Here is a 27567-nt window from a genome sequence, read left to right as displayed (position 1 = left end):
ATGTTGCTCTTTGACTCTGACATCTTTCGGATGTTGCAATGTGATCTCTTCCGGTTTACTAGGCGTGTGTGCGCGAGCTTGCCGGTCGACCTGATAGAGAGCCAAGGTCTGTAGGTACGTAGATGTCATACATGTTTGAATCATTCATTCTTTACTTTTCGGTGCAGTAAAATAAGTTAGATCATCAATACATCTAATTACCTTGGTAGTACTTGGAAATAATGTTAAAGCTGGTTCGCATCTCCAAATATTTGACATTTTGTTGCTTGTCATCAACCGGATATTGCTAACACTAGCTATAAATAGCAGTGAGGAGAACGTGTATTTGTGATTGTTTTCATATTTCGTTATGAGCCTAAACTATGTCCTTGTCAGCTGAGTTTCAAGTTGACGACGTCATTGGTCAACATGGCACCTGGTGCACGTTTGCTGCGGTCTATTTATCACTCTCATAATGTTATGTTACAGTTTTATTCACTATTCTTGGCCTGGTCTTATTTATAGATTCCCCTTAGAAGTGATAAATAATTGGATTTTAAACAGACTCTTTTCTTTTATGTGTCTTCAATCTTAAAATCAAGAATGAAATTGATAAAACTTCTCCCTTTTTGTTTGGGATCATTTTGGTCACCAAACTGAACATGGACAAGAGAAAGAAAAGAAGGCAAAAGCATCTCCAAGCAGCCTAATATTCCTGTGACCATGGTTACTAATATCTATAGCACTCTATAGTGCTCCTTCTGAATAAGCATGTTGTGAAAAACTGGAATTTTCTTCCCCTGTCTGTCTGTTTGTTAGTAGTATTGAACTTGGATACAAAAAAAAAAAAAGAATAGAGCCAACATTCGAGAAGATTTGTGTCTTATTGTCACGATTCTTCTGAGATGGACGTGGGCGTGTCCAAGTCCCATGTGTTTCTTAACTACAGCCCCAGAGCCCTCTTCTCACAGTGAGACACGTCTCTGCATGGCGGTGTTGTGTCAGTCTGCTGTGTGGTCCAAACACACTTATTTGTTGGTTGACCTCCAGTGCATTAGTGTCATGGTGCGATTCATAGTTTTTAGCAGTAATATGCAAGAAGACTTTGATACAATTGTGTAGAAATGCTTTGTTCTTTTGTATTAGGCCTGCACGATATTTCAAAACAAAAAAGCTGACATCATCCTTGTGGATTTGGTCATATTTCATTTGTTTTTGTAATTTTGATGCTTATCGTGCAGGCCTATATTCGATTATATTTGCTCTTTTAATATAAATGGCTGGAGGTTTCCCAACTAAATACAATATAGCATTTACAGCAACTTATTGTATATTACACGCTACAGTCCCACCACTGCAGTTTGGCTTGGTCCTTTTGTGCTGTGTGCATATGTACATGTACACTAAATGTTTAATTATTGAGGCAGTTGTGGTGCATATTTGATGGCTTGGGCACATTGTTTTGGGGCGGGCTGATGATCCACATGATAGCAAGCGATGGTCTGAGGTGCTGAAAGGCTGCATCATAGGAAGCTCCTGCACTCGATCAGGTACACGAGTACAATCCACTGCAATGCAATTCAACAGCCCTGCTTAACATCCTAGAGTTTGTAGTAAGTGGTTGTATTCTATTGGACAGCATTATATTGAAAGATACTACTAATCTTTTGTCAACCTCAAAATGTAAACAGGATTTCTTGCAGTGCTGCGAAATTGCATTGAATCTTGCGATTTCATCAAGAATCTTTTCATTTGGAAGGAACTTCATAGCCCAATCTGCACATCAGGGAGCTGTAACTGCTTGAGAACCCCTGGTCTTGTGAATTGCTTGCATGCTTTCATTTTTTTGTCTGCATGATTGTGAACCTGCCCAGTCAGTGTAATGCACAGGAGTTGATCCGTTCACAATTTGATTAAATAGGACTAAACAGCTGCGATAGTGAAAATGTCCTGTATGATTTGTGCTAAATAATCCTTGTTTTGGCTTAGGTGGAGCCTCCCACTGGGTACACAGCGTGTCATGGACGCATTAAAGGAGAGTCACAAGAGCAGCCTGAGCTCAGGGAAGGTAGTGGCCCTGGCTGCCGGGCTCTCAGTTGGAGCCACAATCGGCTATATCGTCTACCGTCATATGAGAAGCACCGACAATTGTGAGTGTTTGTATCTTAATGTCTGTAATGTAATCTGTTTGGTTGAAATGTATTCCCAGGTTGTTTTAGCAGTAGATGACATCGTGTTTCTGTTCCATCAAAAGGTCCCGTGCCTGACGCTGCGTCCAAGATGACGCTTCCTGTCGAGGTTTATAGGAATATATCCAGACATCAAGCCACGTTTTTAGATACAGTGAGTCTCACTCTAATCAGCTCATTAACTCAAATTAACTGCTGAGGTTTCCTGAGCCTTTCTCTTGTCTCTCAGTCTGGTTCAGTCAGCGACACAATCATGGGGAAGACTACAACATTCTAATTTATTAAGATAGTAGTTGTCTGTTCCTTCTGATCTCTCTGTTTCCAGGTGACCCAGCAGTCCGGGGCCCACATCAGGGTGTTGTCCAGCTCAGGTGAACCTGGCTGCAAGCCTACTGTGTGTTTCCTTCTGCAGGGCTCTCAGGAGCAGATCTTGCTGGCCCACTGTGTCCTGGAGAACCTCGCCTCAGACTGTGAGCCAGTGACGGAGGCCGTAGAGGTTCCTCAATCTGCCTTCGGACGTATAATAGGTATCAGAAGGGGTGACCTGAAGTTCTTTTATCTACCTTTGTTGAACACACTTATTGTAAGTCGCTTTGGATAAAAGCGTCTGCTAAATGATCGTAATGTAATGTAATGTAATGATTATTCACTCAGCATTTTTGCACAGACAATATCTGAGAATAGTGACCATACTAGTGTCTGTGTGTGTGGTTGTGTTGCAGGCCGTGGGGGAGAGTCGCTGAAGTTGATCATCAGGACCACTGGGGCTAAATTGTCCTGTTCCAAAGAGAGGACACCGACTCCAGAGGCAAAGGGCAGCGTGACAATCACAGGGACACGGCTGGAAGTCAGACAGGCAAAAGTAAGGCTGTAAGGAGTGAAAAAGAGTTTGCTGGTAATGCCTTGGCTTCTGAATGAATATCTAACCAACCTTACCTGATGCTTCCACCAGAGGGCGTCTTCTGCCACGGCTGTGCCTTTAAGTCTGGAGGGTGTCTTCTGATTAGATGAATCAAGACATTGTATGGAGAATGACTGTATTTTCTGTTTTGCTGGACTGTTTGCAGGAGCTGATTCTTGAGAAAGTCAGGGAGGACGTGACGGTGAGAAGAAAAATCTCCCAATCCTCTGCCCTACGCCAGAAGAGACGGGACCAGAATCTAGAGAATCAGAGACCAGACGGCACAGAGGCAGAGACACGGATGATCTTGAACAATAACAGCCCATATTCTGAGAGTAAGGTGCTCGTCCATGCCAACGGACCCATGGGAAGACCAGCAAATGCCTTTGACCAAGTACACGAGCAGAAAATCACCAAGAATAGCGGGGGGGAGGAGGAGGAGGAGGGAGAGATTTTCTCCCCAGACTCACTCTCTGAAGTGTCCAAGTTTGAAAGTAAGACCTGCTAATTTCTATCTGTGTTTCTAAGAAATATTTAATAATATCTTTCACTCCATAGTTTGTCCTCTTTTATATTTTAGTCTTATATTTTCTCCGTGTGGTGTTCAGTTCCAAGCCCAGACCTGAGCTTCCAGCCTGACGAACATCTCGAGGTGTACGTGTCTGCGTCGGAGAACCCAAACCACTTCTGGATCCAGATCCTCGGGGTTCGTTCCCTCCAGCTGGACAAGCTAACAGAAGAGATGCACTCTTTCTACAGCAGTGGCAACCCTAGTGTAAGATGATAGCCCACACTATTCCTTGTACCGCGTCTCACACTTTCTTATTCTACAACAATGTAAAAGGGAATCTCTGTTGTTCAGGAGCATAGGGTGGGGACCATTGTGGTTGGAGATATAGTAGCTGCTCCGTACCGAGACCATGACTCATGGAATCGGGCCAGGGTGCTGGGAATCCTGGGCTCTGGACTTGTTGACCTCTACTACGTCGACTATGGCGACAATGCTGAGCTGCCGAGAGATAGCCTGTGCCGTATAAGGTGAGGTGTAACTAGTTCCAAAAAGCCATAGTCCTAAAGTCTATTACTTACTTACTTACTTTGGCTTCCCTCTCGCAGGACACATTTGGCAGTGTTTCATACGAGACCAATTAAAATCCCAAGTTTTAACAGCTTTTATTTTTGACGGAATTTATATTTCAGGAGTGACTTCCTTAGTTTACCATTCCAGGCCATTGAGTGCAACTTAGCAGGAGTGAGACCAAAAGGTAAAGTCCATGTTGGCATAGCTTTTATTAGTCCCAATTCCACAAAAGTTGCAAAATTGTAAATAATGAACAAAAGAGGGATAGGCACAGCAGCTGTTGTGTGTTTGTGTGTGTCGTAACCGCTCTACTCCTGTTCCTCAGGAGAGGAGTGGAGCGAGGAGGCCCTGGATGAGTTTGAGAAGTTGACACATTGTGCTCTGTGGAGACCCCTGCAGGCCAAGTTATGCAGTTACTCTCACTCTGAAATCTGCTCCTGGCCAAGTGTTAAGCTCTATGACAATAACAGCAACAAGGTCAGCTCACTATTTCTTATACTTTGATTCATATATGTTGGATTTGTTCACATTGTCCCTCCCCTTTTTGTTTTTCTGGCACCACATCATATATTACATGTAATCTGCCCATCACAGACTATGGGTGTGGGTGAAGAGCTCATAAGGCTTGGTTACGCTGTCAGCTGCCAGGATGTGTTGAATGGGAGGAGCGAGGGAGACAATCTTGGATGTCTGCAGAGAATGCTGGTGAGGCGAATTAAGGCAAATTGTTTGGGGTTTTTAACACATTTCACAAACAAATAACTGGATCTTTTAAAGGGAGAAGATTGAAGGTCTCAAACACACAAATGTTGTCTCTACTGTAAAGAAAAATCCTGTTGTCATCAGTCCTGTTCAGTAAACAACAATAAATCATATCAGATGCGGGTGACACTAACTAATGGCTGTGAAAACATTGCGTCACTCCAATGCTTTTAGACACCGTCATTTCTTCTCTTGTAGGATGACGTCATAGGAGCATCATCAGAGCTAAGTCTCTCCTGCATCAGTTTATCAGGTGGGTTCAGTACAGACAGAGTGGATTTCTGAAGGATGTTGCTTAATACTCATTAACTGGAGTCTTTTTTTCTTTGTTCTTCAGAAGCTGCCTCAATCTCTGAAAGTGTGGAGGATGTCATGGAGGATGAGTTGCTTTGAGACCAAAGACATAGCAAGGTATTGTTTCCTGTTTTGGTAAATCCGACCATTCTCAAGTAGTGTAACAACCCCTCCTTCCATCATCTTCTAGCTTGGACCACACACTTCATCAGTGTGGAGTGGTTGAAGTGGGTGTGGGTGTGAAGTGGCTTTCTCTTATCCGTCCAAACCCCCACCTACGTACGTCCTCACGGAGAAGCCAAACCTACGCGGCAATCGTTACAGTTCTTCCCGCCGTATTCATTCTCCTGTTGTCACGTCTCTGAGGGATTGTGTCTTCCACGTTTTTGTTTGAGACTACGAGATGTTTGCTTTAATTCCTTGCTGTAACTTTACATGCTGTATTACAAAGAATGTGAGAGGAGCAAAAACAGAATGCCAGTATTATGAACATTTAAAGCACTGTGATATGATTCAAGAGTATAAAAAAGCAGCTGGTTTGTGGCTTTATGTTTGCGACTGCTCCCCCGTTGATATATATGTATAATAAGATTTAACAGGTCTACATATCCTGACTTCAGATGTTATATTTCAGAAATTAAAATACATTATTGAATGTGGCTGTTATGCTTTGGTGGTTTAGTGTGAATATGTGATATATTTGAGGCTGATGGACATTAAGTTTAATTTTTAATTTTGTCTGCAGAGGTTTCAGAGATTCTACTAAAATATTATTTTTTACGTCACAAGCTTGCAAATGCAAACTTTGAAAGGCTGTTCATACTGCATGTTTTAATGTGAATTGAATGGTGATATTTGTACATCCTGAGAGGGCCTCTCAAACTGGGAATATAAACTTATATGAACCTCCCCATCACAAAAAAATAGAATATTATGCATCTGCTATGCATTTCAGATCTATCAAATTGGTGGTAGACATACTACTACCACCTCCACTTCTTTTCCTTTCTGTAAATACAAAATAGTCACGTTTAATAATCATAAACGGTATGAAATCGGCCTAGAATTCAGTAAGTGATTAGCTGATTAACCCCATTAAGAATTATTTTAATGGGGTTGAATTTGGTGCTGGCTGTAGGTATTTGCTACAATTTATCATAAAGTACATTTAGGATGTTTAGGTGTGAAGTGGACAGAAGATAAGAAAGTACTAATCTAAGTCTAGAGCTTTGAAGAAGTCATTCATTCATTTCAATCGCACAGGCCTCTGTTGTGTTCAACATCGGTCGATGACCTCCATTCCGGACTGACCAATCACATGAAAGTAGGTTACGCTGGCGCATGCGCAGAAGCGAGAATATTTTGTTGATATCCTGCTTGGTAGTATTCATTTAGACTTTGGTATTTAAAGCTAAATATATCCCCAGTGTATGGGCTTATTTGCATTGGGCAGCCTAGCTAACCACAACGCCATCTATATGAAGGGCTGATGGAAGACACACGGGATTTGGTGAGTTAATTTGAGGTGTTTTAAGGGCCGTGAGGCTCCGACTACAGAGGATTTGCTTAGGCTAAGCGCTCCTCCTTTGTTGTTATGTTTATAGTAGCTAGCTACGTCGGCTAGAAATAGAAACGCTCAACTAAACGATATCTAGAATTGAAATAAAATGCAACGACTATTAATTTTAACTACGTATGTTTAAGTGAAAGGCTGCGACAAAAGCAAAAATTCTGCATTTCTTTATTTGAAGGCAAACTGGAAAAACAGGTTTCCGCTAGCTTGCTATGCTAACGCCAGCTAGCACTTGGAGCTATTTTATATAAGGCCGTCTATATTTGTTTCTCTTGTTTTGCACGTTTCGCGTTGCATACTTCAGTATTGGCTGGCACATAAATGCACATACGCTTCCCGTTGTTCTTCTGCACAGGTAAAATAACATTAAAGCCGTATTTGAATATAGTTCCTTTGATATAGCAGAGGAAGCTGTCAGCTGAGGAAATTAGCTAAACCGACAATAATAATAAACATGTTGGCCGCTGTATTCATTATTTTGCTAAATTGATTTGCGCCTGTTGAAATTGTTAGTATTTTTAACAACCAGAACCACAGACAGCTTCCCGTCAAATGGACTAAATGATTTAAAATTATTTTAATCAATTGTTTTGCGGGGTGGAAGTCTTTTAATTTTTTTTAATGTAAATTTAATTAGTGTGATTACTTTGTTTTTGCGTAGGCTGAACGCACCCCACGTTCAGAGCGTAAGAGGAGAGACTCTTTCGGGATGTTTGATGGCTATGACAGCTGCAGCGAGGAGTCCACCAGCAGCTCCAGCTCAGAGGACAGTGAAGATGAAGTTGTGCCCTCCATCCCTGCCAGCCTTCCCATCATCAAGAACAATGGTCAAGTATACACCTACCCTGATGGCAAGGCTGGAATGGGTCAGTACATATTGAGGTTATTTTGTTATATAATTATTGAAGAATGTCCAGGAGTCGCAGGGTTTTAACATTCTATTTTTGTGTGTGTGTTATGTTCTTACAGCCACCTGTGAGATGTGTGGGATGGTCGGAGTACGAGATGCATTTTACTCCAAAACCAAGCGCTTCTGCAGTGTATCCTGTTCCAGAAGTTATTCCTCAAATTCCAAAAAAGCCAGCATCTTGGCAAGACTCCATGTAAATACTGTTATTAATCTTATCACACCTATATCACTTGATATTCAACCTTTTTAAATATTAATGTCTGCTTATATTTCACAAGGGCAAACCACCGACAAAAAAGGCGAAGGTCTTACAGAAACAGCCTCTTATGGCAAAGTTGGCAGCTATCGCTCAATTCCAAGCCAGTCAACCGAACCAGGCCAAGTCAAAAGCTGGTATGTCATCTAAAATGATGGTCATTGAAGTCATGGTGATGGACTCCAGAGAGACAACTTCAGCTTTACCTTTTTTTAATTATATTTCAGTCGTTCCAGCTGAAAGCTTTGACTGGGGTCGGTATATCTGTAGCAATAACACCATTGGAGCTCCAGTCAGCTGTTTCAAACATGTAAGTAAAGACCTGGAGTCACATTAGCCCTGTGTCATTGGATGCATGGTGACAGATTATTGACGACTTGGTTGATCAACCAACCACTGACCATTTTTTAAATTGATTAATCATTGAGGTTTCTGGTTACAGCCGCTTAAATGTGAGAATATCGTGCTTTTCTGCCTTTTCCCTCTGTGTGTTCTAATTGTTTTCTCTTTGGTCTTGTGCCTCTGTGCTTCAGGCCCCAATGGGTACATGTTGGGGAGATATAGAAGAAGGAGTGAGGATTGAAGTACTCAACTCTGACACCAACCTTTCCACAAAGGTGTACTGGATAGCAGAAATCACAAAGATAGCAGGTAATACATCACTATTCTCCAACTAGTCATTTTGAAAGTTTTATTAAATTTTTCACTTTGAAGGGGTATCAATAATTTTGGCCGGGTCATTTCCATTTATATTTTCAATCAAAAGCAGTGTCAAGTGTCATTTAAATATGGAATATAGATTTGTGGATTCCAATAATTAGGCTGCTGCATATTACAAAAAGTAGCATGTAACATTTGACATGATTTCATTACAAACAACATCAAGGAATGTAGTTTCATATCTACCATTTCTTAGGTTCCTGTCAGTTACCTGGTGTCTGTGTGGTGTTGATGTCTTCTGTTGTATTGCAGGGTTCAAAGCTCTGCTGCGGTATGAGGGCTTTGACAATGACAGCAGCAAGGATTTCTGGTGTAACCTTTGTATACCAGAGGTGCACCCGGTTGGCTGGTGTGCTTCTAGTGGCAAACCTCTCGTACCTCCAAAAAGTGAGCCTCATTTGTTTTAGAAATTATTTCAACTTACAAGTTCCCTTTGAATTATATGGCTAAATGTCTGCCGTTCTTTTCCGTCTCTGACAGCCATACAGCATAAGTACTCTAACTGGAAAACCTTTCTCGTAAAGCGTCTCACTGGAGCTAAAACACTGCCACCTGACTTCAATGCCAAGGTGAGACACACAAATACCTAATGAGTCAGATGCTGCTCTTTTTGATGCACTGGTGTAAGTACAAAAAAGATGTACCATAGACTGCTAAGAAGAGATTTCATTGCTTGAACAGCAGTACATGTTTGGAACTCTGCTTTTCTCTTTTTTCTCTCTCTCTCTAACTCTGTTTGTTTCTTTGTATCATGTTCCATTTTCATGTTAAAACCCTTCATTCTTTTCTTTGCCAGGTACATGAGAACACGCAGTTCCCCTTTAAGAAGTTAATGCGGGTCGAGGTGGTCGATAAGAACTACCTGTGCCGGACACGGGTGGCCCTGGTTGAGCAGGTGATAGGTGGTCGCCTCAGGTTAGTCTATGAGGAGAGCCAGGATGGCTCTGATGACTTCTGGTGCCACATGTTCAGCCCCCTCATTCACAATATCGGCTGGTCGCGCAGCATCGGACATCGCTTCAAACGATCTGGTGGGTTTGGTGTGACGTTAACACATACGTTTACTGTTCTCTCTTCCTGCTTGTTGGATTTTTGGTGTTTTTTTAATCATGGCTGATTATATAACTTTACAGATGTTACAAAGAAAATGGAGGGTCAAGCTGACGCTCCTGCACAGCTGTTCCAGAAGGTAAAATACATTCTCTGCTGTTCGGATTTTACTCTGTGGGTATTTTTTTTACTGTACTGAATATAAATAACAAATATCAATGGGAAATCGGCAGGCGATTTCTATTGCAAAGTTGCCTTCTACTATTTATATGTATGTATGTATTTGTGTGTCAGGTGAAAGACGTGGACCAGAGCAACGACTGGTTCAAAGACGGGATGAAGTTGGAAGCCATCGACCCCCTAAACCTCTCAGCTATATGTGTAGCCACTGTAAGAAAGGTAAGTGTATCCTGATAAACCTGTAATGAAGGTAATATGTACTTGTTGTTATCCCATCATTGGCTGCTCCTCCAGACTGAATCCATTTCTTTTTGTTTTTTCCATTAGGTGTTGGCAGATGGGTACCTCATGATTGGAATCGATGGTTCAGAGGCGGTAGATGGATCAGACTGGTTCTGCTACCACGCCACCTCTCCCTCCATCTACCCTGTAGGCTTCTGTGAAATCAACGAAATTGAACTTACGCCCCCTAGAGGTACAATGATGTCCTTGTTTATTTACATCCCTGAACCTTTACGTGTCCAAAAGCCCATTAAATATGAGAACCACAGAGCTGCTGTATGCCTCATCTCTCCAGGCACATGGACCAGATCTATACTTTAGCCGGGGGGTGCACTCTTAGTGGCCAGTTGTAAATACTTTGACATCTTCCACATGGCCTTCTAATTCCCTTGTGTTTCCTGTTTTCCCCAGGGTACACTAAACTGCCGTTTAAATGGTTTGACTACCTCAGAGAAACAGGTTCAATAGCTGCTCCTGTCAAGCTCTTTAATAAGGTAGGCCGTATTGATGGTTTCTTCTGTGTATTTGTCTTTCTTTCATTCAATCTTATCATTGTCACTTGTACTGGCTTCTGCTTTTAGGCCATCTTTTCTCCAGCTCTCTGAAGTTTCACTCCTTTGCCTTGTTCTGTCTCATTTAAAAGTGTGTAAAATTGATAATTTGAAGCTTAGTATCTACTAATGTCTGTTGTGTCTTTCTGTGGGCTTACTTCTTCTTTCAGGATGTTCCCAATCATGGTTTCAGGCAAGGCATGAAGCTGGAGGCTGTTGACTTGATGGAGCCCCGGCTGGTGTGCGTTGCCACAGTGACGAGGATTGTGCACCGGCTACTGAGGATCCACTTTGATGGCTGGGACGATGAGTATGACCAGTGGGTGGACTGCGAGTCACCTGACCTCTACCCTGTGGGCTGGTGTCAGCTGACGGGCTACCAGCTCCAACCACCAGCTACACAGGGTGAGAACCCATCCTAATGCATTTTGACTTCCATATCCCATGAGGCCTTGAAACGGTGAACCAAGAGAAAATGCAGCATTATAACAATCTAGTCCATGATTTGAAGTAAAGCAAATGGATTACAGGTTTGATGCACTTAATTTCAAGCCTGTAACGGTCGCTGGTCTGATTGTAGGTAACAGGGAAATGCCTCCATCTGTGCCCAAGCAGAAGAAAAAGGCTCAACAGTACAAGGGCCAAAAGAAAAGTGAGTAAAGTCTGTGTTCTGAACTCCTGTGTGTAATGAGCCCCTGTAGCTTACCCCGAGTCTGGTCTTGGTGTTTAGAGAGGAAGATTCCAGTCGGTCGACGGCCCTTCAGTCAGACGGGCAGGAGGAGGAGCTTCTCAGGGGACGAAGAGCAGAGTCCACCCTCTTACCCCGCCCAGGGCCCCGCTCGGCCTCGGCCTCGGACCCACCTCCACCAAACCCACAAATCAGGTAACGGCACAACTCACCATAAAGCAGCACAGCGCCAACGTCCTATGAGGCTTGACAATGTTTGCATTACATGAGCATCGGAGGTTTCAAGGCAAGGGTCCTGCCGTGCATCTGCTGGATCTGCATGTTCAGCGTTTACATCTACAGTCAAAAATATGTAAATCTGCTTGAGTGTGGGCATTTTGAATGCAAGATTAAACATACTGCAACCTTTGGCCCTTCATCCTGTCGCAGTGCAGTCAGCTCATCTTGCTCTGTCTTGTATCCGTCTCTATGCCCGTTTCTAGAATCTCTCCTGCGACTGAAGGAGGAGACTGCAGAGGTGGACGAGTTTACGTTCTCACAGGGCATCTCTGACCAGGAGAGCAACGGCTCAGGCAGCTATTACATCAAACAGGAACCCTGATAGATCAAGAGGGTCGGACAAGAGCGGGAAAACCCAGATAGGACCAGAAAACACCACCCACCAAGAATTGGGATGTGGAGAATCAGTCTAGCCTAAAGATGCATTCATTGACCACAGGCCTCCTATCAAGTCAGGGCTGGAGATGAGGAGGAGGAGGAAGAGCCTCTGAAAAAAAATCCAGAAGGGAGGCTCTCTATGAAAAATTCAGTTTTTCTTGTAGCTGTGTGTGCACATAATCACTCAAGAACCCACACCTTTGTGACTGAGGGCTTGGAAAATGCCCAGAGGTCACGGGGTCACTGATGTTTGGGCATTTTGTTTCTTACCACTCTCGGGTGACTCTCAACCTGCTTTCTCTCCTCTCCTGTCTGAAAAAGTCAACCCAGACGAGAGGCATCCCAGTCTTGGATGGAGCCACAAAGACCTCTTTCTCCACTGAAGGGGAGACCTGCAAGTCAACATCAGTCCATCCTGCCTCTGCCAAACTTCTGGGCTGCGCACAGAGACCTGTAGAAACTGTGAGAAACATTTATTGAGCCAGGTCTTAAGGTTTTTTTCTTTTTGTTTTGTTCCAAGATTGTGACAGTCAGCCACTGAAGGCAGGATTTCCATTGGCTTGAGGAGAGAAGCGAGGCTGCAGAAAGAGAAAGAGTTGTGTATATTTTCATTATTTTCTCTCTGAACAATTTTCTTTTTTTTTTTTTTTGCCAGGTGGACTTTTTTTTTTTTTATACTACTTGAAGTTTGGGTTATTCTTGTTTTGTTTTTGTAACATTCTATTTTGCAATTGTCTTAATGTACTTATTTTGCATTTTTTCATTTTTGGTGGCTGGATGGGAATCATTAATGTGCATCGTTTCATAAAAAGTTACTAAGTTCATATAGTATGTGCAGACCTAATCATATTCTACGGCGTATAGATAGAAGTGTGTAGAAGAAGTGTGGTGTGAAGAGAGTGGTGATCTTTGCTTTAGGACAGCGGTGCTCAGCAGTATCAGTGAATACATTAACTATTCTGTTTCTTCCAGTATTGGCATGGAGAGAGAACCACAGCTGCACCTTTTCTGATTCACACATTGCAGAAGCAGAAACCATGCTCTCTCTGCGCCGCACAGATTTAACTGCAAACAGACGACTCCGAACAGTAATAAGGTCGATGCAGACACTTCAGCATTCCATTGGACTGGCAATATCACTGCTGTCTGTATGTTGTAAGATCATAACTGGGGATAATGCTGAGCTATAGTACATTTATGAACACGTTTTGAGCTACATTGTGCCTAAAACTAGACAGAAAGTGTCTGAAGAGAGGGGGAAGCTGTCTTCTAACCGCCTCGGGTATCTCTCCCACCGAGACCCCCTGTTACCACACCAACACATATGCAGTGAATAGAATTGAAATCGTTGTTTTGTGTCGGTAGCACAAACACCGGGTGAGCTCCTCCTTTAGATGGTATCTATATGCTGCAATGGTGAACAGAAATGATGAAGCTGTGGCGGTCAAAAGTTGTTGTTTTGTTTAAGAATCTCCTTTAGCGTGCGTGTACAAGCAGCAGTGTGTGTGTGTGTGTTGTATAGATGAGAAACCTTACTGGTATGATAGGGCACAAAGCACATTTTACTCCCATTGTCGTCACCTCGTCTGACGTACTTGTTTCTTCGCTTTTATTACGATGCTACAGACTGTGAGGTTACAGCTATCTCTAGGTCACGGCATGTCACGCCGGCCCAGATGGGAATCTGTATCGGAATTTACTCTGGGATGGTCAACTTGCTTCTCGAATCAGGAAATGCTTCAGCCCCTGTTCAAATATTGCAACTCAATCCTTTTCCCAGCACACTCTGTCATTTCATAGTTGGTACCTCACCAGTTACAAACAGACTTACAGCTACTGGGGTCAGTGGAGAGACACAGGGGTTGTACATTCGTTAGATGTACACGGAGAAGTGTTTGCCCATCTGTCTAGACAAAAAAAGATCAGGACTACAAAATGTTATCACAACTATTAACCAATCTCGGACAACCATTTCATTCTTTTTTACAGTTATCTAACATCTCACAGTCTGTAGGAGCTTTAATGTTTGAGTTGTAGATGTGGTCAGAGGGAAGCTTGTCAGAGGTGGACATCATTCCTGACTGATGACTCTTGACTGATATAACTTATGTCAGCCTAACCTTTCGACCAGAGTTTAGTGTTGTGGATGCCTCACTTACAACACACTACTACCATCACAAATGTATAACTAAGAGTTGATATCTGTTCTTTTGTACATGCATCTGCTGTATTTATCCCCAGAGGAGGATCCATTCTTCAAAGCTAAAAGCCGAAAACGCTTCTCTATTCCGCATTTGGAGTGTCAAACGGAGCTTTTCCGGTCCATTTTGATCTCCAAATGCCGAAGAAGAAGATTGTCAGATCTTTTATTCGGAGGATATGCAAAGTGTTTGGTTTTATTTTCATTGTCTTGATTCTGTTCTCATGCCAGAACCATACGTATGCAAGCAAGTCAATTATTCAGCTGAGCCACAGAATAACAGGTTTGCTAATAATGAAACACTGATCAATGCACTGCTTTTAACAATAGCTTCTACAGGCAGCATTCACCACACAACGGGGATCTTTAAAGTGACATAACATGGCAGATTCTATATATATAATTTTCCTTGACTAATGATGGTATAGAGAAACAAATCACGAGTCACGGAAACTGGTCTTTTTCCTCGCTTTCAGTTTTTAGATTTTTTTCCGCAGCAGTTTTATCTACTACCTCCTGATGCTCGCCAAGTTTAGCCAACGGAACAGTTTGAAGTAGACTATGGCAGTGTGTTAGCATATGCAAATGACAAACTCAAAAAAACCATCCACTTGAAGACTAGACACCAAACAGAATTTATATCACAGCACGACGTAGTCTTCTAATTTGAATGATTATGCAATAACAGAGCCCGTAAATGAACTTATAGCACCCCCACCCCTCCTCCTCCTCCTCCTCCAAAACTATCCAGATCACTACATTAATATAAAGAAAGAGAATTTAAAAGAAAAGAATAATCCTATGACTATAACTGTGATTGCAGGATTCTCACAGCACCACGGCCAAAGTCTGTAACCGAGACGCAGCTCAGTGACGACAAAAGACCCACAGCTTCTCTTTATACCAGTAAGGTTCATTAATTCTAATCTCAGGAAAGTTTTGCTGTTCATTTTTCATGTTGTATTGCATTTTTACTTACAAGTCAAATCAATCACAGTGGCTTTGGAAAGCTCAAAAAAGAAGAAAAGAAAGGAAAAAAAAAAGTTGTCTTTGCTGTGTGCATCCATTTAGAAAAAGGTCTTATCTCACTTAACTGTTTGATGTGTGCCGTCTGCGTGATGTTTCGCTTTCCGTTCCGTCTTTCTTCACGTTGAATCGTTTCCTAGATGACGTGTACACACTTTGGATGTTCGGTGTCACGTTCGGTTGTGTTTGTTTTGTGTATTACGGCCTCCTGTTTCCTCGTATTTTCTAACGGGATGTGAGATTTGTATCTAGCAGTTTTTCCCCCCCACGTTTATTTGCCTACTGATTTGATTGGATACTTAACCTATAGTTCTAAGACCAAAAGAGCAATAAATCCAGTCTCACAATCAAGTCGAAGCAGATCCGATTCAGGTTAGGGTTCAAAGGCCGCGCTATACTTTCAAAAGACGTAACTCCGAATTGACGAACGTGTCCGACAGTACTACTACTTCTTATCAGGTATACTGGAGCCTTAAAGCTTTTTCTTGTGTTTGAGAACAAACATCACATATCTGGTTGAGCTATGCCCGCTTGGCCTCAGAGATCCAACCAACCAAGGGACATTTAGACCAAGAAGTCAAGGGAGATGTATCTATAGAAGAGAAGTTAGTTCTTAAGGACTAAGCTAATGTTCTACACGTCTTCGCCGGCCTGTTTTCTTTGTCGTTTCATTGTATGTCTTGAAGTATGCAGGGGCCTTGACTCTCATCGTAGCGTTTTCCCCCTCCTGGTCACAATCTTAAATCACTGACCAAATTGTATTAATGACTAAAAGACTTTTATGGACTAACTGCTGCTACCCTCCTGTAGATGAACCGTCAAATAATCAAACGCACAATCATCACTAATTGGATCTCGCGTCTCACTTTTTCCTTGTAGATATAAAAAAACCTCAGTTTCACCTTTTGATCTCCAAATCTAAAATGAAAACGTTGGACCTCTGTTCCCTGGTAGATGTGGATAGAACTCAGCATGGGCGGGGAGGGGGAGGCTGGGACAGAACAGAGAACAGAAGCCAAGGGTTGATTTTTAGAGGGAGAGTCACACCGATCAACCGAATGCAAGTAGAACAGGAAGCGTGCCGGTGTTATTGTTCGTGGTGTCAGTCGTCGCACTCCAGTCTGTGATCGGTAAGGACTCCCATTGTCGACGCAGTGGTGTCGTCTTCCTGCGCCTAAACCAGTCCTGCCAGATCTGGAAGGTTGTCGGAGCAGGCTGGAGTCCTTTTTATTTCGTTTCCTTGGATACTAACACGGGTCTTTTGTATGTGATTAGCCCCCTGATTATATTCAACCATTATATTGTGGTGCTATATATTTGATAAAAATGACTTAATGTATTGATTACTGTTGTCTGAAAATTATTATTGTGAGTTGAGAGGGTTATGGTGCAAAATTTATTTTGGATACAAATAAAAAAAATCTATGTTGATAGTTATAAATCTATTAATATTAACACTGACCCTTGAGGTACATTAGATTGCAGTTTTAAAGTTTGTACATCTTTTTGATAGTGTCTATACCCATTTCCTTTCATATGGTAAAAATTTGTGCTGTGATCAAGCTTTGATAGACTTTGTAAATAAAAAGCCAAATGTTTGGATCATAATTCTGGCTGTAATGGATGGCTTCTTTGTTTACGAGCATTGCAAACTGTTTCCGCATGGCTGTGAGAGTTTATTTGGTGATTTTTGTAAGATCTGACTTTTACACTGAATAAAATATGATTTCAAACACGATGTGGATCTCTGCTGTGGTGTCTGCTGGAGGCGAGGACAAGGAGACATGGGCGGTGTTGACAGGTGAGTAAAGCTTTTTGTGTCCTTGAAATAGTGAAGGTACGACTCAGATAAGAACTTTAATTATCCAGAGAGAAATTGTTGAGTGCTCAATGTTGCACTTCCTAGCCTGGCTCTGATTGGATGGAGGACAGGCAACGGCTCTTATTCAGCAGTCAGTTGGTGTCGCAGCACTAAGAGGATTTGTCCCAAACTACACAGATTAAGGGTCCACTCTATTTAATCCCACCAGCCAGAAACTCCCAAGCATGCAATCTGTTGATGTTCGACCCTCACAGGTTAACATCACTGAACTAATCCCACATCTGCCCCGTCACTTCATTTACAAGTGATGTTTAAATGTACACAGAGCATCTGACGAGACAGACAAGGTGAAGTTTGGTGCAGTTTATTGGAAAACAGGCTTCAAACAAGTCAAAGACAAATACAAGTCATTAACTACGTTCAGGGAATGAGATGGAATGTTTCTACTGGGAATGAAGTTCAGGAAAGATGACCAGGCCTTTGAGAGACCGTAGCCAACAAGTACAGAATGTCGATGTGTGGAAAACTGGGTTGTCACAGAGACGCAAAGGTCATGTTCCCCAGATCTCTAGCCTACATGAGTGAAGGTTGAGGCAGGTTGAACTTGTGTCCAGCGAGTGAGACGGCTCACAGCCAGTCGGCAGCGCAGCTCTTGTAGCTGACCAGCTCGCTGTCTGTGAACCACAGGGCAATCTCCTTTTTGGCACTCTCCACTGAGTCACTGCCATGGATGATGTTCCTACGAGGTGGAAAAGACACGTTAATTGTCTGTGTTATTGTGACCTAACCCCCCTCAACCCGGAACAGGATCAGCTGGCATAGAGAACTGATGGAACGGAGCGTTCACCTTCCAACTTCGATGCAGAAGTCTCCTCTGATGGTTCCGGGGTTGGAGTCGGCGGGATTGGTGGCACCCAGCATGACCCTGCCTGTCTTCACCGCACCCAGGCCTTCCCACACCTGTGGAGGTAAGAGATTTTGTTTTTAAAATTACATTTGACAGCAACTCAGCATTCAGATTTACACAATAATATTCACAAAGATGCTATCAGTTTGAAGTCAGCTCTTGTATAGACAGTGTAGTGCCAGTGTGATATGTATTAAAAAGGGGTGTGTGTGTGTGTGTGTGTGTGTGTGTGTGTGTGTGTGTGTGTGTGTGTGTGTGTGTGTGTGTGTGTGTGTGTGTGTGTGTGTGTGTGTGTGTGTGTGTGTGTGTGTGTGTGTGTGTGTGTGTGTGTGTGTGTGTGTGTGTGTGTGTGTGTGTGTGTGTGTGTGTGTGTGTGATCAGGAGGTGAAAGTGTTTCTTACCATGGCGACCACTGGGCCAGAGCTCATGTACTTGATGAGCTCAGGGAAGAAGCCTTTACCCTTCAGATCAATGTAGTGCTCTGTCAAGTGTTCCTCAGAGGCCTGCAGGAGAGAAAGGGGGGAACAAACACACCGTTATTAAGGCTGGATCCCGTACAGTATAGCAGCAATCTGGCCCGACCATTTACCTTTTATACACCACTGAACCAGCATCACATGTAAAAGGTGTAAACGCCCCTCTACATGCACAACCAACACCCTGAATTGTGTCAAATCTACTGGTATGGTGGCCATCTGCTAAATTGCAAGTCAACATTGCTTTACTGTGTAGGCTCGCGTATGAATCTAACATTTAATTGGAACAATCACAGATAACATGTCATGTCCTCGAGTTCAGAGGCAATTATACAAGTTTCTCTGCGACCGGGCAAATGGAAGCTCCTTTTAGAACAGATATTACTTAAGATGTTTGAGGTCAAGGAGACGCTTCAAGCAATGCTTCAGTCAGGAATAGACGAGTTAATCAGCTCACTGGAGGGTCTTAACAGTCACTCTCACACACACAAGATCACAAAGGTGACATGAAACAAGTTTTAGCTCTAAAAAGGGTAAAAGGAGAAATAGGACATTTTTCACTGACCTGCATCATCTTCATGGCAACGAGTTTGAAGCCCTTGACCTCAAACCTCTTGATGATCTCGCCAATCAGACCCCTCTGCACGCCATCAGGCTTGACTGCGATGAATGTGCGTTCCTGTGCCATGGCTCTGAAATGAAAAGCAGGCACCGTTTAGCGAGAGAACCAAACCCCAGGAAGAGAGAGAGGAGTCACTCACCCATTTAGGGCGCCTTGTGGACAATCTGGCTTGGGGCCGGATGCCGAGGCGCCCAACCCCATCGCATAGTAAAGCTTCAACTGAACCAAGCAGGCTTAGTGTGACTGAGGTGGCGCTGCCCCACCACACCCAGAGGAAACACACAATCCTCTGGCTTAGACACATGCAATGTTCCAAATGTGCAATTCAGCAAAATCGCGATTTTAATTTCATCTGATGAGCTCAAATCGTTTTTACTTAAAATTTAGCTTCAGGGTGTATTTCTCCAATTTTGTGGCAGCTGCCGTGACTATTGAGACAGATCAATTAAACAAAGCAAGATGTTGTGATGTTTAAGAATTACATTAAACTACTCAAGCTTACTCATAAGTATTCCTCCTCATCCAGACATTTGAATCAATTACAGTCTTGATGATTTTAATGCTTTTATTTTGTTGGAATTGTCAATCCAGCGCGGGAACAAAGTGTCACCGCCAACCCAGTCTGGACTCTGGAGACAACAAAGAAGACCACTGTGCAAGATGGAGGACCAGGTTTATGCCGATACCGGCGAAATAGGCAAGTAAGTAAGCTAAGTAGCTACACCCAATATAATTAGTTATTTATTTGACAGAGACAACGCAGGCGTCCATGTCTCTATATACATTTAAAAAGGAACAGGAGAATAGGAGTGTTGACAGGCTCTGATTGACACCTCGTGTCAGCCACGTCAGGTCTGGACTGGTTTTTGACAGTCAGCATTCTGTAGTACATTACAATTTCCGGACCAAATCCACATTAAAGTTACTCCTTGATGCAGAGCGCACGGTACGAGACTGCAGGCCTGCCCGGGACCTCCACCACATGGTCTTTTGTTCGGGTACGTTCAATTCCAATGCCAATACAGCTGAACTTGAACGCATCACCGAGGGCGGGCCGGTACACGTAAACGCAACACGTCCACACCACTGAAGGACTTTAAGCGTTCCAAAGACGTATTTTTACAACCGGAACCGGTTTCTTTTACACTCCAGTCTGGTCAAGGCTCGGATTAAACACGGTTGTATCAACAACAGAGACTGAATGTCTATTTGATCAATCGATCATCGATGAGACTTGATAAAAGAAAAGTACTGTGATTACCTTGACAGTGAGGCCTCGGTGTATGGCGTTCAGGTCCGGATGAGACGGTGAGAAGACCGGCGAGACTTCCGCATCCTCACTTTATACCAGAAGGCGGGGCTAACGCGCCGAGCGAGAGTCATGATTGGCTATAAAAGACGCATTCACGTGTTATAGGACATTTAAAATACAGCTAACGTGCACATTTTGTCTAACAGTACAATCATATCAGAAACTTTACACAAATCAATAACCTTTTCTTTTGATACAATCAGTCTTATTACTCAGTTATGTTATGTAATATGTTATAAATTGAATGTGTATAAGGCTTCTGGTGTAAGGTGGTTAGGCTTTAAGAGGGATGGCTACTAGTATTGTTATTAACTTATGTGTGAACACTATCTTTGATGGTAAGTTTCGAAACTTAATTTTGTTCCTCTCTCCTGCTCCTCCCTTCTCTATGATAATGCTTGGGATGATGAGAAGATAATTTGGCGCTATATAAATAAAGTTGAAATTAATTGAACTGATGCTGAATTACTAGTATGTTTAGTATTTAAGTCAAAGTGCCGGCTTATGGGCTACACACTGCAGCTTTTAAGAGGAATTACAGAGCTGATGGAGTTTATGGCTTTCATGTTTTGATTTAAGTACTGCATCACTAGCTGTATTTATTTATTTATTTTCTGCTGTGTGCCTCTTAACCTGGGATGAAAATCAATGTTGGGATCTGATTCTTTTCTCTTCTCTCTCATAATATTATAAAATGTTTTGGTCCCAAGTCCCATGTTGGTATTTAGAATGTTCTATTGGTATGCATAAATTCAATCTGCTTTGTCTCTTTAGTAATAACACAATACCTTATAGATATTCAGGACTCGTCTCATCTTCTCTTTGTTTGCACGCTTATAGTTTGCCCACATCGATCCTTAATTGGACGGCTGCTGTTATTTTCTCACAAAGTGCATTTAATGACAGGAAATCTGAATGTGTTCTGAATATTTGAACCCCCTCATTGTGGACCGGGGGAGCTGGAAAGCTGCTTCTTTCATCTTTCTTCTTTCTTTTATCAGATTCTCCCATGCTGCCGCTGAGGTCTGGATGGAATTGTTGTTGTGCGTGGCTGCTCCCCCCTTCTCGGTCGCTGAGGTGCTGGCCTATGAGGACAGGATCATCTAGTTTGAAGCACTGAGACATAGAGGTTAGTGTTCCTGTCCCTGCCTTGCTTTTTCTGTCCCGGAAGTTTTCCAATCTGCCTTGCACGGCTTTATTTTCTCTCTTTGCATCTCTTCAGTTTGTTCCTAAGATCCCAGTATTTGGACATCCAAACACCTGAATCCACAATTGGTCAGTGCATTGTATAATAACAGCTGTTTTCTTATCACATGAGAAATCCTGCCGACAATAGCAAACTCATGGTGGGAATCTGTCAGAGCATGACTTGGGAAAAGCACAAACTCCTGATTTGCTAAGATTTAATTCAGCACTTAATGAAGCTGGCTCAGAGTCTCAGACTGAGCAGTGATCAGAGAGCTGCATACACCTTTGAGTTCTTGCAATGTTCGGTCACAGCGACCTGTTAGTTAAGATAACATTGTGTATACGGTACACTCATGAGCAGAGTGAAAATATTTCATATGAGGGAAAATGGAGTTTCCCACTACAGGGCCCTCCTCCACACATCCACTTTATTGCTGCACTCTTGTATTGCCAGCAGTGGAAGCTCTTACAGCTGTAAACAAATGGCGAGCTAATCCCCTGGCTTACTCTCTTGTATTCTACTCCCACTCCTATTTTTACCAGCAGGGCTTAGAGCCAGGATTAAACTCTTTTTTCTCTCTCTCACTGTGTTATCACTGTGTCAGGAAGATGGAACTATTAATAGGCACAGCAAGTGTTGTTTGCATCACTCCGGAGGCTTGTTAGTCGGGTCTGTGTTGGTGTTGTGCAGTGCCGTGCTGCAGTTTCCACCCCACTATGAAAGGCTCCCGGGGTGCTAAGTGAGGCAGACTAAGGATGCTGTATAATAAGAGAGAGCATTGCCTCAACATTTTGCGATGTTTCTTTTGCTTTATGTAGAGCAGGACAGTGAGGGAGGGAGCTGTTTGTACCGTAATGTGTTGTAATACAGGGTCATTATTTTGCTTTTAGAGGCAGCTCCTCCAGTTTGAGAGAAGGTGAAGCTGTTTTTCAGAATTGCTTTAGATGTTAAATGATGTTGCGAGTAAAAAGGTTTGCTTTATTGCTCCAAATCAATCACACACGGAGGAAAATTAGTGATTTCTGGTGTCATAGTAGAGGTTTTTAGTGTCAGGCAGTCAATGCGCCTCAAAATCCTCACTGCAACCCGAGGATGGGTGTGTGTCTGTGCATACACACTCACATATACAAGCCAGTGTTATCGATCATTCCACAGCTCAGGGTGCAGAGTTACACACTGACAGAGATGAAAAAGTGTAATTTTGAACTGGATTCAACACTGAACCTTTATGGAGCCTGTAGATCTCCGTACCCTCTAGCAGCCCAAAGGGGATTCTTACATGGCAGAGAATCATCACTGTAATATAACATGCACTGGTTTGGGAGTGAAGTGATGATGAGCTCATACTCCCACAGTGCATTGCCCTCTGCCTGCCTGCATGCATGAAACACAGTGTTTTATGAATTTATTATTTAAAGAAATGCTGAACAAGCCTAATAGAACAATCCAATAGTGTTTCCTTAGGACAGTGGTTCTCAAACTTTTTCTTTCGCGCCCCCCTTTTATAGATCAGAAGTTTTTCGCGCATAGAAACACTCGCCGGTGCCGATGCCGGTGAAAATCACGGACAACACGTTTTTGCTTTTAGATTATTTCCGGCCACCGGGATCACTGTCGGACATAACCAGTGGGTCTGGCGCCCCCTGTTACTCCCCCTGAAACCCGGAACCAGTTTTGCGCGGGCGCCGGGAACGTCCTTTGCCGGCTAAAATCACGGACATCACGTTTTTGCTTTTAGGCATGTATCAGAACACACCTGGGTTTAGCTCTGATTATGTAGTGAAGTTGTGCATCATAAAGTCATCTTACTCTAGTTGTAGACGCACAATGCAGCATTTTATGTGATTGAAGCCACTTGTAGAATCTAGAAATAAGAACACCAGTGTTTCAGGAGCCCCCTGTTACAGAAAAACAGACCAGACAAAGAATCCAAACAGACTGATATTATGCCATAACATCGAACAACCACAAGGGGGCAGCCTGGCAGCATGCAAGCGAGGACATGACTTCATGATCACGTTCTCCTGACTCTGATGGGATTATTCAGGTTAATCACCGCCTTGGATGATTTAACAACTATGTAAATATATCTGTGAAGCTTCTCAGTCATGATCCTGGCTTTCCTGTGATCATTTCCTAGTAATTTCTGTCCCGGTTCTGGTTTTCCGTTGCCTTTGCTTCCTGTTCCTCTCTGATGTTACCTGATTGTTTTCACCTGCTGTATTGTCACCACCTGTTCCCCATTGTCACTTATCTTGTGAGGATTTAGTCTGCATCTCCCCCTTTTGTTGGCTCGTCCTGGTTATCTTCTCTGTTTCCCACCTGTGTACGATTCAAATCTGGTTTCTGTCCCTGTTTATTATTAATTATACATTTTTTTATCATTAATTATACATTTAATCAAAATCATAGTCAGTCATCGTATATCCCCTAGTCCCTGAACTAGATTAGTATATATATACTGTATATATTTGTGTACATTTGCATGCTTAAACTAACATGCCCACTGAGAGAGTACGGGTTCCAACTCTACTCTCATTTGTCAAGGACAACAGGGGTTTCTTTAATGGAGCATTAGCCTCTCCTCACACACACTTCAATGCCACAATCCATGTCTTTGTCTTTGTCTTTGCCTGCCAAGCTCCCCCCATGCCTCAGAGTGAGTCATTATCAGCCCCCCGGTATAAAACAAGGCTCTGTGCTGATCTCCAATCTCCCACTCTAGCAAGGTGGATGGGAAGTTTAGTAGTGTGGGGGTGGTGTTTTAAGTTGTATCATAAATAACTTTTATATGTACAATCCACATGCCAGCCACTCCCTGCACCCTCTTGACACTGATGTAGTTATTTGGCACCCGTACTGTTGGGTAAGTAGGACAATATGGCAAACTGAGAGGAAACAGACAGCGGCAGAGAAGGGGAATGAGTTGTAAACATAGGTTGTCATGAAGCCAAGTAACACCTTAATGAAGTAATGAAACGTGGCTCTTGTACAACACAGTATTTCAGTAGTTGTATGTTCTGCCCGTGTATGTTTCTCGATCTAAAACGGTGGAATTGTCTTCACACGGAGGGGCTTTGATTGAACGTTGTGTGTTCCTGTCAGGTTGAGTGACATGTTGTGTTTTCTTGCTCTCTCTCACTCTCGCCCTTTCCCTTATCACAACAGCTTTATCTCTTACCTGTCAGCCCCCACACACACACACCCACTCCACCCCCTCCAGCATCATGTCACCGCTTTGACAAATATCATTGCATGTTTCTGATATCTTGCACAATGCTTGTCAGGACATTGCAAGTACCTGAGATTACCTGAGAGAGTGTGCGTGTGAAAACATCAGCACAGATGAAACCAGAGGTTTCATGTTTGAGTTGTAAGAGATCAGGTATGAGTGACAGATAGCAGCAGAGATAGCCGAGTAAGAGAGATATTCTGTCTTTCAGCTGGAGCTTAGGACTGTACCAAAGGAAGGATTCTACATTCATTGTTTGTACGTTGTTGGTTGCCTTAATAACCACTTTTTCTCTTAGAGCATTTCGGTAGAATGTATTCAAGATTACATCTAACCTTTTCCTTTTTGATAAACTAACAAATCAACTGATTGATGGTGTTTCTTTATCTATAGAAGCACAGAATGCTAGTGCTACTCAGCGGCCTGGAATAAGCCTGAATACCTGTTGGCTATTTTTCTTGTCTTGTAAATTAAATACGGGATTATTAATTGAAGACATAACTAAAGACAAATTTGATGGCCCTAAATATAACCTCTGCAGTTTCAGCATCAGGCTTCCATCAAATCCTGACAGAAAGACATGCGTCCTATCATTTAGTTCCACTCATTTGTTTCTGGATGTTGAAGGAAAGCGATGAACATGAAATGAATCTGTGTTCCATTCCCGCTCTTCTGTCCCTGCAGTATTCCTACAGATATTGATTGAGAATATGTGGCATCCAATAATGAGTTGAAAGGAACATTATTAGAAATCTACTATGACAAATCACATGGCGGCAAAATGGTTAAAGTACAACAACATCGTGGTCCATTCTCTAACCAAGCATCACCTTAATGTTAGTGTAATAATCCGGTGCTTGCAGTTCTGCTGTGCTTCTCATAGTGTTCAGTACGTCTTAGAAATGGTTCTGCTCTGCCGGTCTTGGATATCTTTAGACATTAGTTAGCGGTTTCATTTTCTTTCCACTCAGGGAGACTGCAGAAATGAGTTTCTGTTTTGGTGATGGAGGTGAAGCCAGTCAAAATGCTCCAAAATGGACTCACTCATCCATTCAACCATGGTATTGCAGTTTTCACAGACCTACAGTATAATGCATTGGCTTGTCGCTCTCTTATTCTGCCTTCCTTATTAATCCCGGTGGCGTTTCTCATTGTGCCGGTGATACGGTCTCATCCTCATCTGATTCCCATAATGCACCCCTGCTGAATTTGTTGTTTTTGTTTTGCCACAGATTCATGTTGTGAAAGAAACGAGAATGAATTCAGGAAATACTGTCAGTGTGTGTGTGTGTGTGTGTGTGTGTGTGTGTGTGTGTGTGTGTGTGTGTGTGTGTGTGTGTGTGTGTGTGTGTGTGTGTGTGTGTGTGTGTGTGTGTGTGTGAATGAGAACCAAAGTAGCGCCAGATTATGCGAGCCTGATAGGTTGGCATGTAGCCGATACATATAATGTACTTCCAGTATAAATAAGTAAACAGGAGGTGGGTTATCCAAGAGAGAATGTGAGCACAATATGGTGACTACAAGAATACAAGAGTGGTAGGAAGAAGAATGGAAGCACATCCCTGTAATGTGACAGTGGGAGTGACAGCAAGCTCATTAGAGTGCAGGAGATCTGCCACCCATAGCAGCCAGGTGATGAGAGACACAAGAGAAGAGTCTGCATGATCACACAGTAAACAAAATGAAACCGCGTAGGAATAGTTGGTATTCATGGCGGTCTATGTCCTAGCAACCGCATGGAATTTTGGTTTTATCTCATTGGAGGATGTCATCCATTATTTACCATGCAGGCGCAAACAGACACTCCTCTCTCTCTCTCTCCCTCTCCGTCTTTCCTTTACATATATTCTCCCCTGTTCTCCCTCCTTTTTCTTTTCCTTGGATGTGACTACTTTCATTTCCTGTTGCTGCATGGTCTCTCATCTCCGCTCCTCCACATGCTGGTTGACCCTGGGCACACGCATAAACTTAAGCCTGAGAGATTAGAAAAAGTGTAAGAGTCTGCAATATGTTGCATGTACTGTATATTCTTCGTAATCTGTGATGTTTGCATGTTGCATCGTATGCAGAATGGTGAGCGTGTGGTGACACACTTCCATCTGATCCCCTGGTGACTACACACAGGCAGACTCCATGAGTCCCAGGTGAATGCTGCCTGCTCATATTGATATTCTGTCGACTTCCAGTGCCTTGTCTTTGATGTTGAGACGCAGATAAAGATTACCCGTGGAAAAAATGTTAATCAGTGGAATTATCAGGGATAAGATTGTCATTATTATTATTATATCTATTATCTGCCAATCACAAGTTTGTATAGTTGCATAATCTACTCAACAGGTGGCAGTGTTGGTTTTGTTGGAGGTCTTAGGGGCTTGCACTGCCATACTCCCATACAGTAAACTGTAAATCTGATATGAAAAGATAGAAAGGAACACTGACAGGTAAATTGACTGATTGTCACTGATGTTAAGTTTGAATTCTCTAAAATGCTCATATTTGCAAAGCAATGCTGCAAATAGTTCTGTTTGGTATAGATTATGTCGGTCTTTGCCAGAGCAGCAAATGATCCAGTATTTATGTGTTTTCGGCAGAGGCAGGAGTCTGGAGGCTTGGAGAGCCCAGAGCTACTTGATCGAGTGCTAATGCTCATCTGACATGCTCTGTTTTTCACTCCTGTAGCTCATTGATTGGAGCTGCTTTACACTGTG

The 27567-nt window shown here is 42.7% G+C and overlaps 3 protein-coding genes across 4 annotated transcripts; 2 read left to right on the top strand and 1 right to left on the bottom strand.

Annotated features, from left to right (window-relative positions):
• Positions 1-61: 61 nt before the first annotated feature.
• On the top strand, positions 62-5861 carry tdrkh (tudor and KH domain containing). 2 transcript variants are annotated; one of them, XM_076152345.1, is made up of 14 exons: positions 62-114; positions 1969-2129; positions 2234-2322; positions 2494-2695; positions 2891-3030; positions 3236-3563; positions 3678-3844; positions 3932-4107; positions 4270-4334; positions 4476-4627; positions 4745-4855; positions 5111-5165; positions 5250-5323; positions 5397-5861. In XM_076152345.1, the coding sequence occupies exons 2-13, from the start codon at positions 2000-2002 to the stop codon at positions 5303-5305; spliced, it is 1671 nt and encodes a 556-aa protein (XP_076008460.1). In that variant the 5' UTR covers positions 62-114; positions 1969-1999; the 3' UTR covers positions 5306-5323; positions 5397-5861. The 2 variants fall into 2 exon arrangements, with proteins under 2 accessions (XP_076008460.1, XP_076008461.1); XM_076152346.1 differs by having other exon boundaries at positions 66-106.
• Positions 5862-6557: 696 nt separating this feature from the next.
• mbtd1 (mbt domain containing 1) lies at positions 6558-16680 on the top strand. The gene is made up of 17 exons (XM_076151917.1): positions 6558-6716; positions 7441-7645; positions 7749-7882; positions 7968-8082; positions 8173-8255; positions 8479-8596; positions 8918-9052; positions 9146-9234; positions 9462-9696; positions 9799-9854; positions 10010-10114; positions 10223-10370; positions 10589-10671; positions 10899-11133; positions 11309-11380; positions 11459-11611; positions 11899-16680. Exons 1-17 carry the CDS (start codon positions 6696-6698, stop codon positions 12015-12017), a joined length of 2106 nt encoding a protein of 701 aa, XP_076008032.1. The 5' UTR covers positions 6558-6695; the 3' UTR covers positions 12018-16680.
• Positions 16681-17469: 789 nt separating this feature from the next.
• Positions 17470-20473, bottom strand: nme2a (NME/NM23 nucleoside diphosphate kinase 2a). Its single transcript, XM_076152110.1, has 5 exons — positions 20388-20473; positions 19070-19196; positions 18430-18531; positions 17969-18081; positions 17470-17860 (listed from the first exon to the last, which is right to left on the bottom strand). The coding sequence occupies exons 2-5, from the start codon at positions 19190-19192 to the stop codon at positions 17749-17751; spliced, it is 450 nt and encodes a 149-aa protein (XP_076008225.1). The 5' UTR covers positions 19193-19196; positions 20388-20473; the 3' UTR covers positions 17470-17748.
• Positions 20474-27567: the final 7094 nt, after the last annotated feature.

The sequence above is a fragment of the Genypterus blacodes genome, unplaced genomic scaffold (assembly GCF_046128005.1).
Source record: "Genypterus blacodes isolate CSIRO-AG114 ecotype Tasmania unplaced genomic scaffold, CSIRO-AGI_Gbla_v1 ptg000055l_1, whole genome shotgun sequence".
NCBI classification, from domain to species: Eukaryota; Metazoa; Chordata; class Actinopteri; order Ophidiiformes; family Ophidiidae; genus Genypterus; species Genypterus blacodes.
Note: the sequence above shows the minus strand (reverse complement) of the source record. Positions and strands in the feature narration are given on the sequence as shown.

Excerpts from the sequence above, each read along its gene's own strand:
- nme2a (XM_076152110.1), bottom strand. The coding sequence starts at position 19,192 with ATGGCACAGGAACGCACATTCATCGCAGTCAAGCCTGATGGCGTGCAG. Across the intron at positions 18,532-19,069 it reads TTGCCATGAAGATGATGCAG|GCCTCTGAGGAACACTTGAC; the intron begins GTCAGTGAAAAA and ends TCTCTCCTGCAG. Across the intron at positions 18,082-18,429 it reads CTGGCCCAGTGGTCGCCATG|GTGTGGGAAGGCCTGGGTGC; the intron begins GTAAGAAACACT and ends TTACCTCCACAG.
- tdrkh (XM_076152345.1), top strand. The coding sequence starts at position 2,000 with ATGGACGCATTAAAGGAGAGTCACAAGAGCAGCCTGAGCTCAGGGAAG. Across the intron at positions 3,564-3,677 it reads TGAAGTGTCCAAGTTTGAAA|TTCCAAGCCCAGACCTGAGC; the intron begins GTAAGACCTGCT and ends TGTGGTGTTCAG. Across the intron at positions 3,845-3,931 it reads ACAGCAGTGGCAACCCTAGT|GAGCATAGGGTGGGGACCAT; the intron begins GTAAGATGATAG and ends TCTGTTGTTCAG.
- mbtd1 (XM_076151917.1), top strand. The coding sequence starts at position 6,696 with ATGGAAGACACACGGGATTTG. Across the intron at positions 8,256-8,478 it reads CAGTCAGCTGTTTCAAACAT|GCCCCAATGGGTACATGTTG; the intron begins GTAAGTAAAGAC and ends TCTGTGCTTCAG. Across the intron at positions 9,697-9,798 it reads ACATCGCTTCAAACGATCTG|ATGTTACAAAGAAAATGGAG; the intron begins GTGGGTTTGGTG and ends ATAACTTTACAG.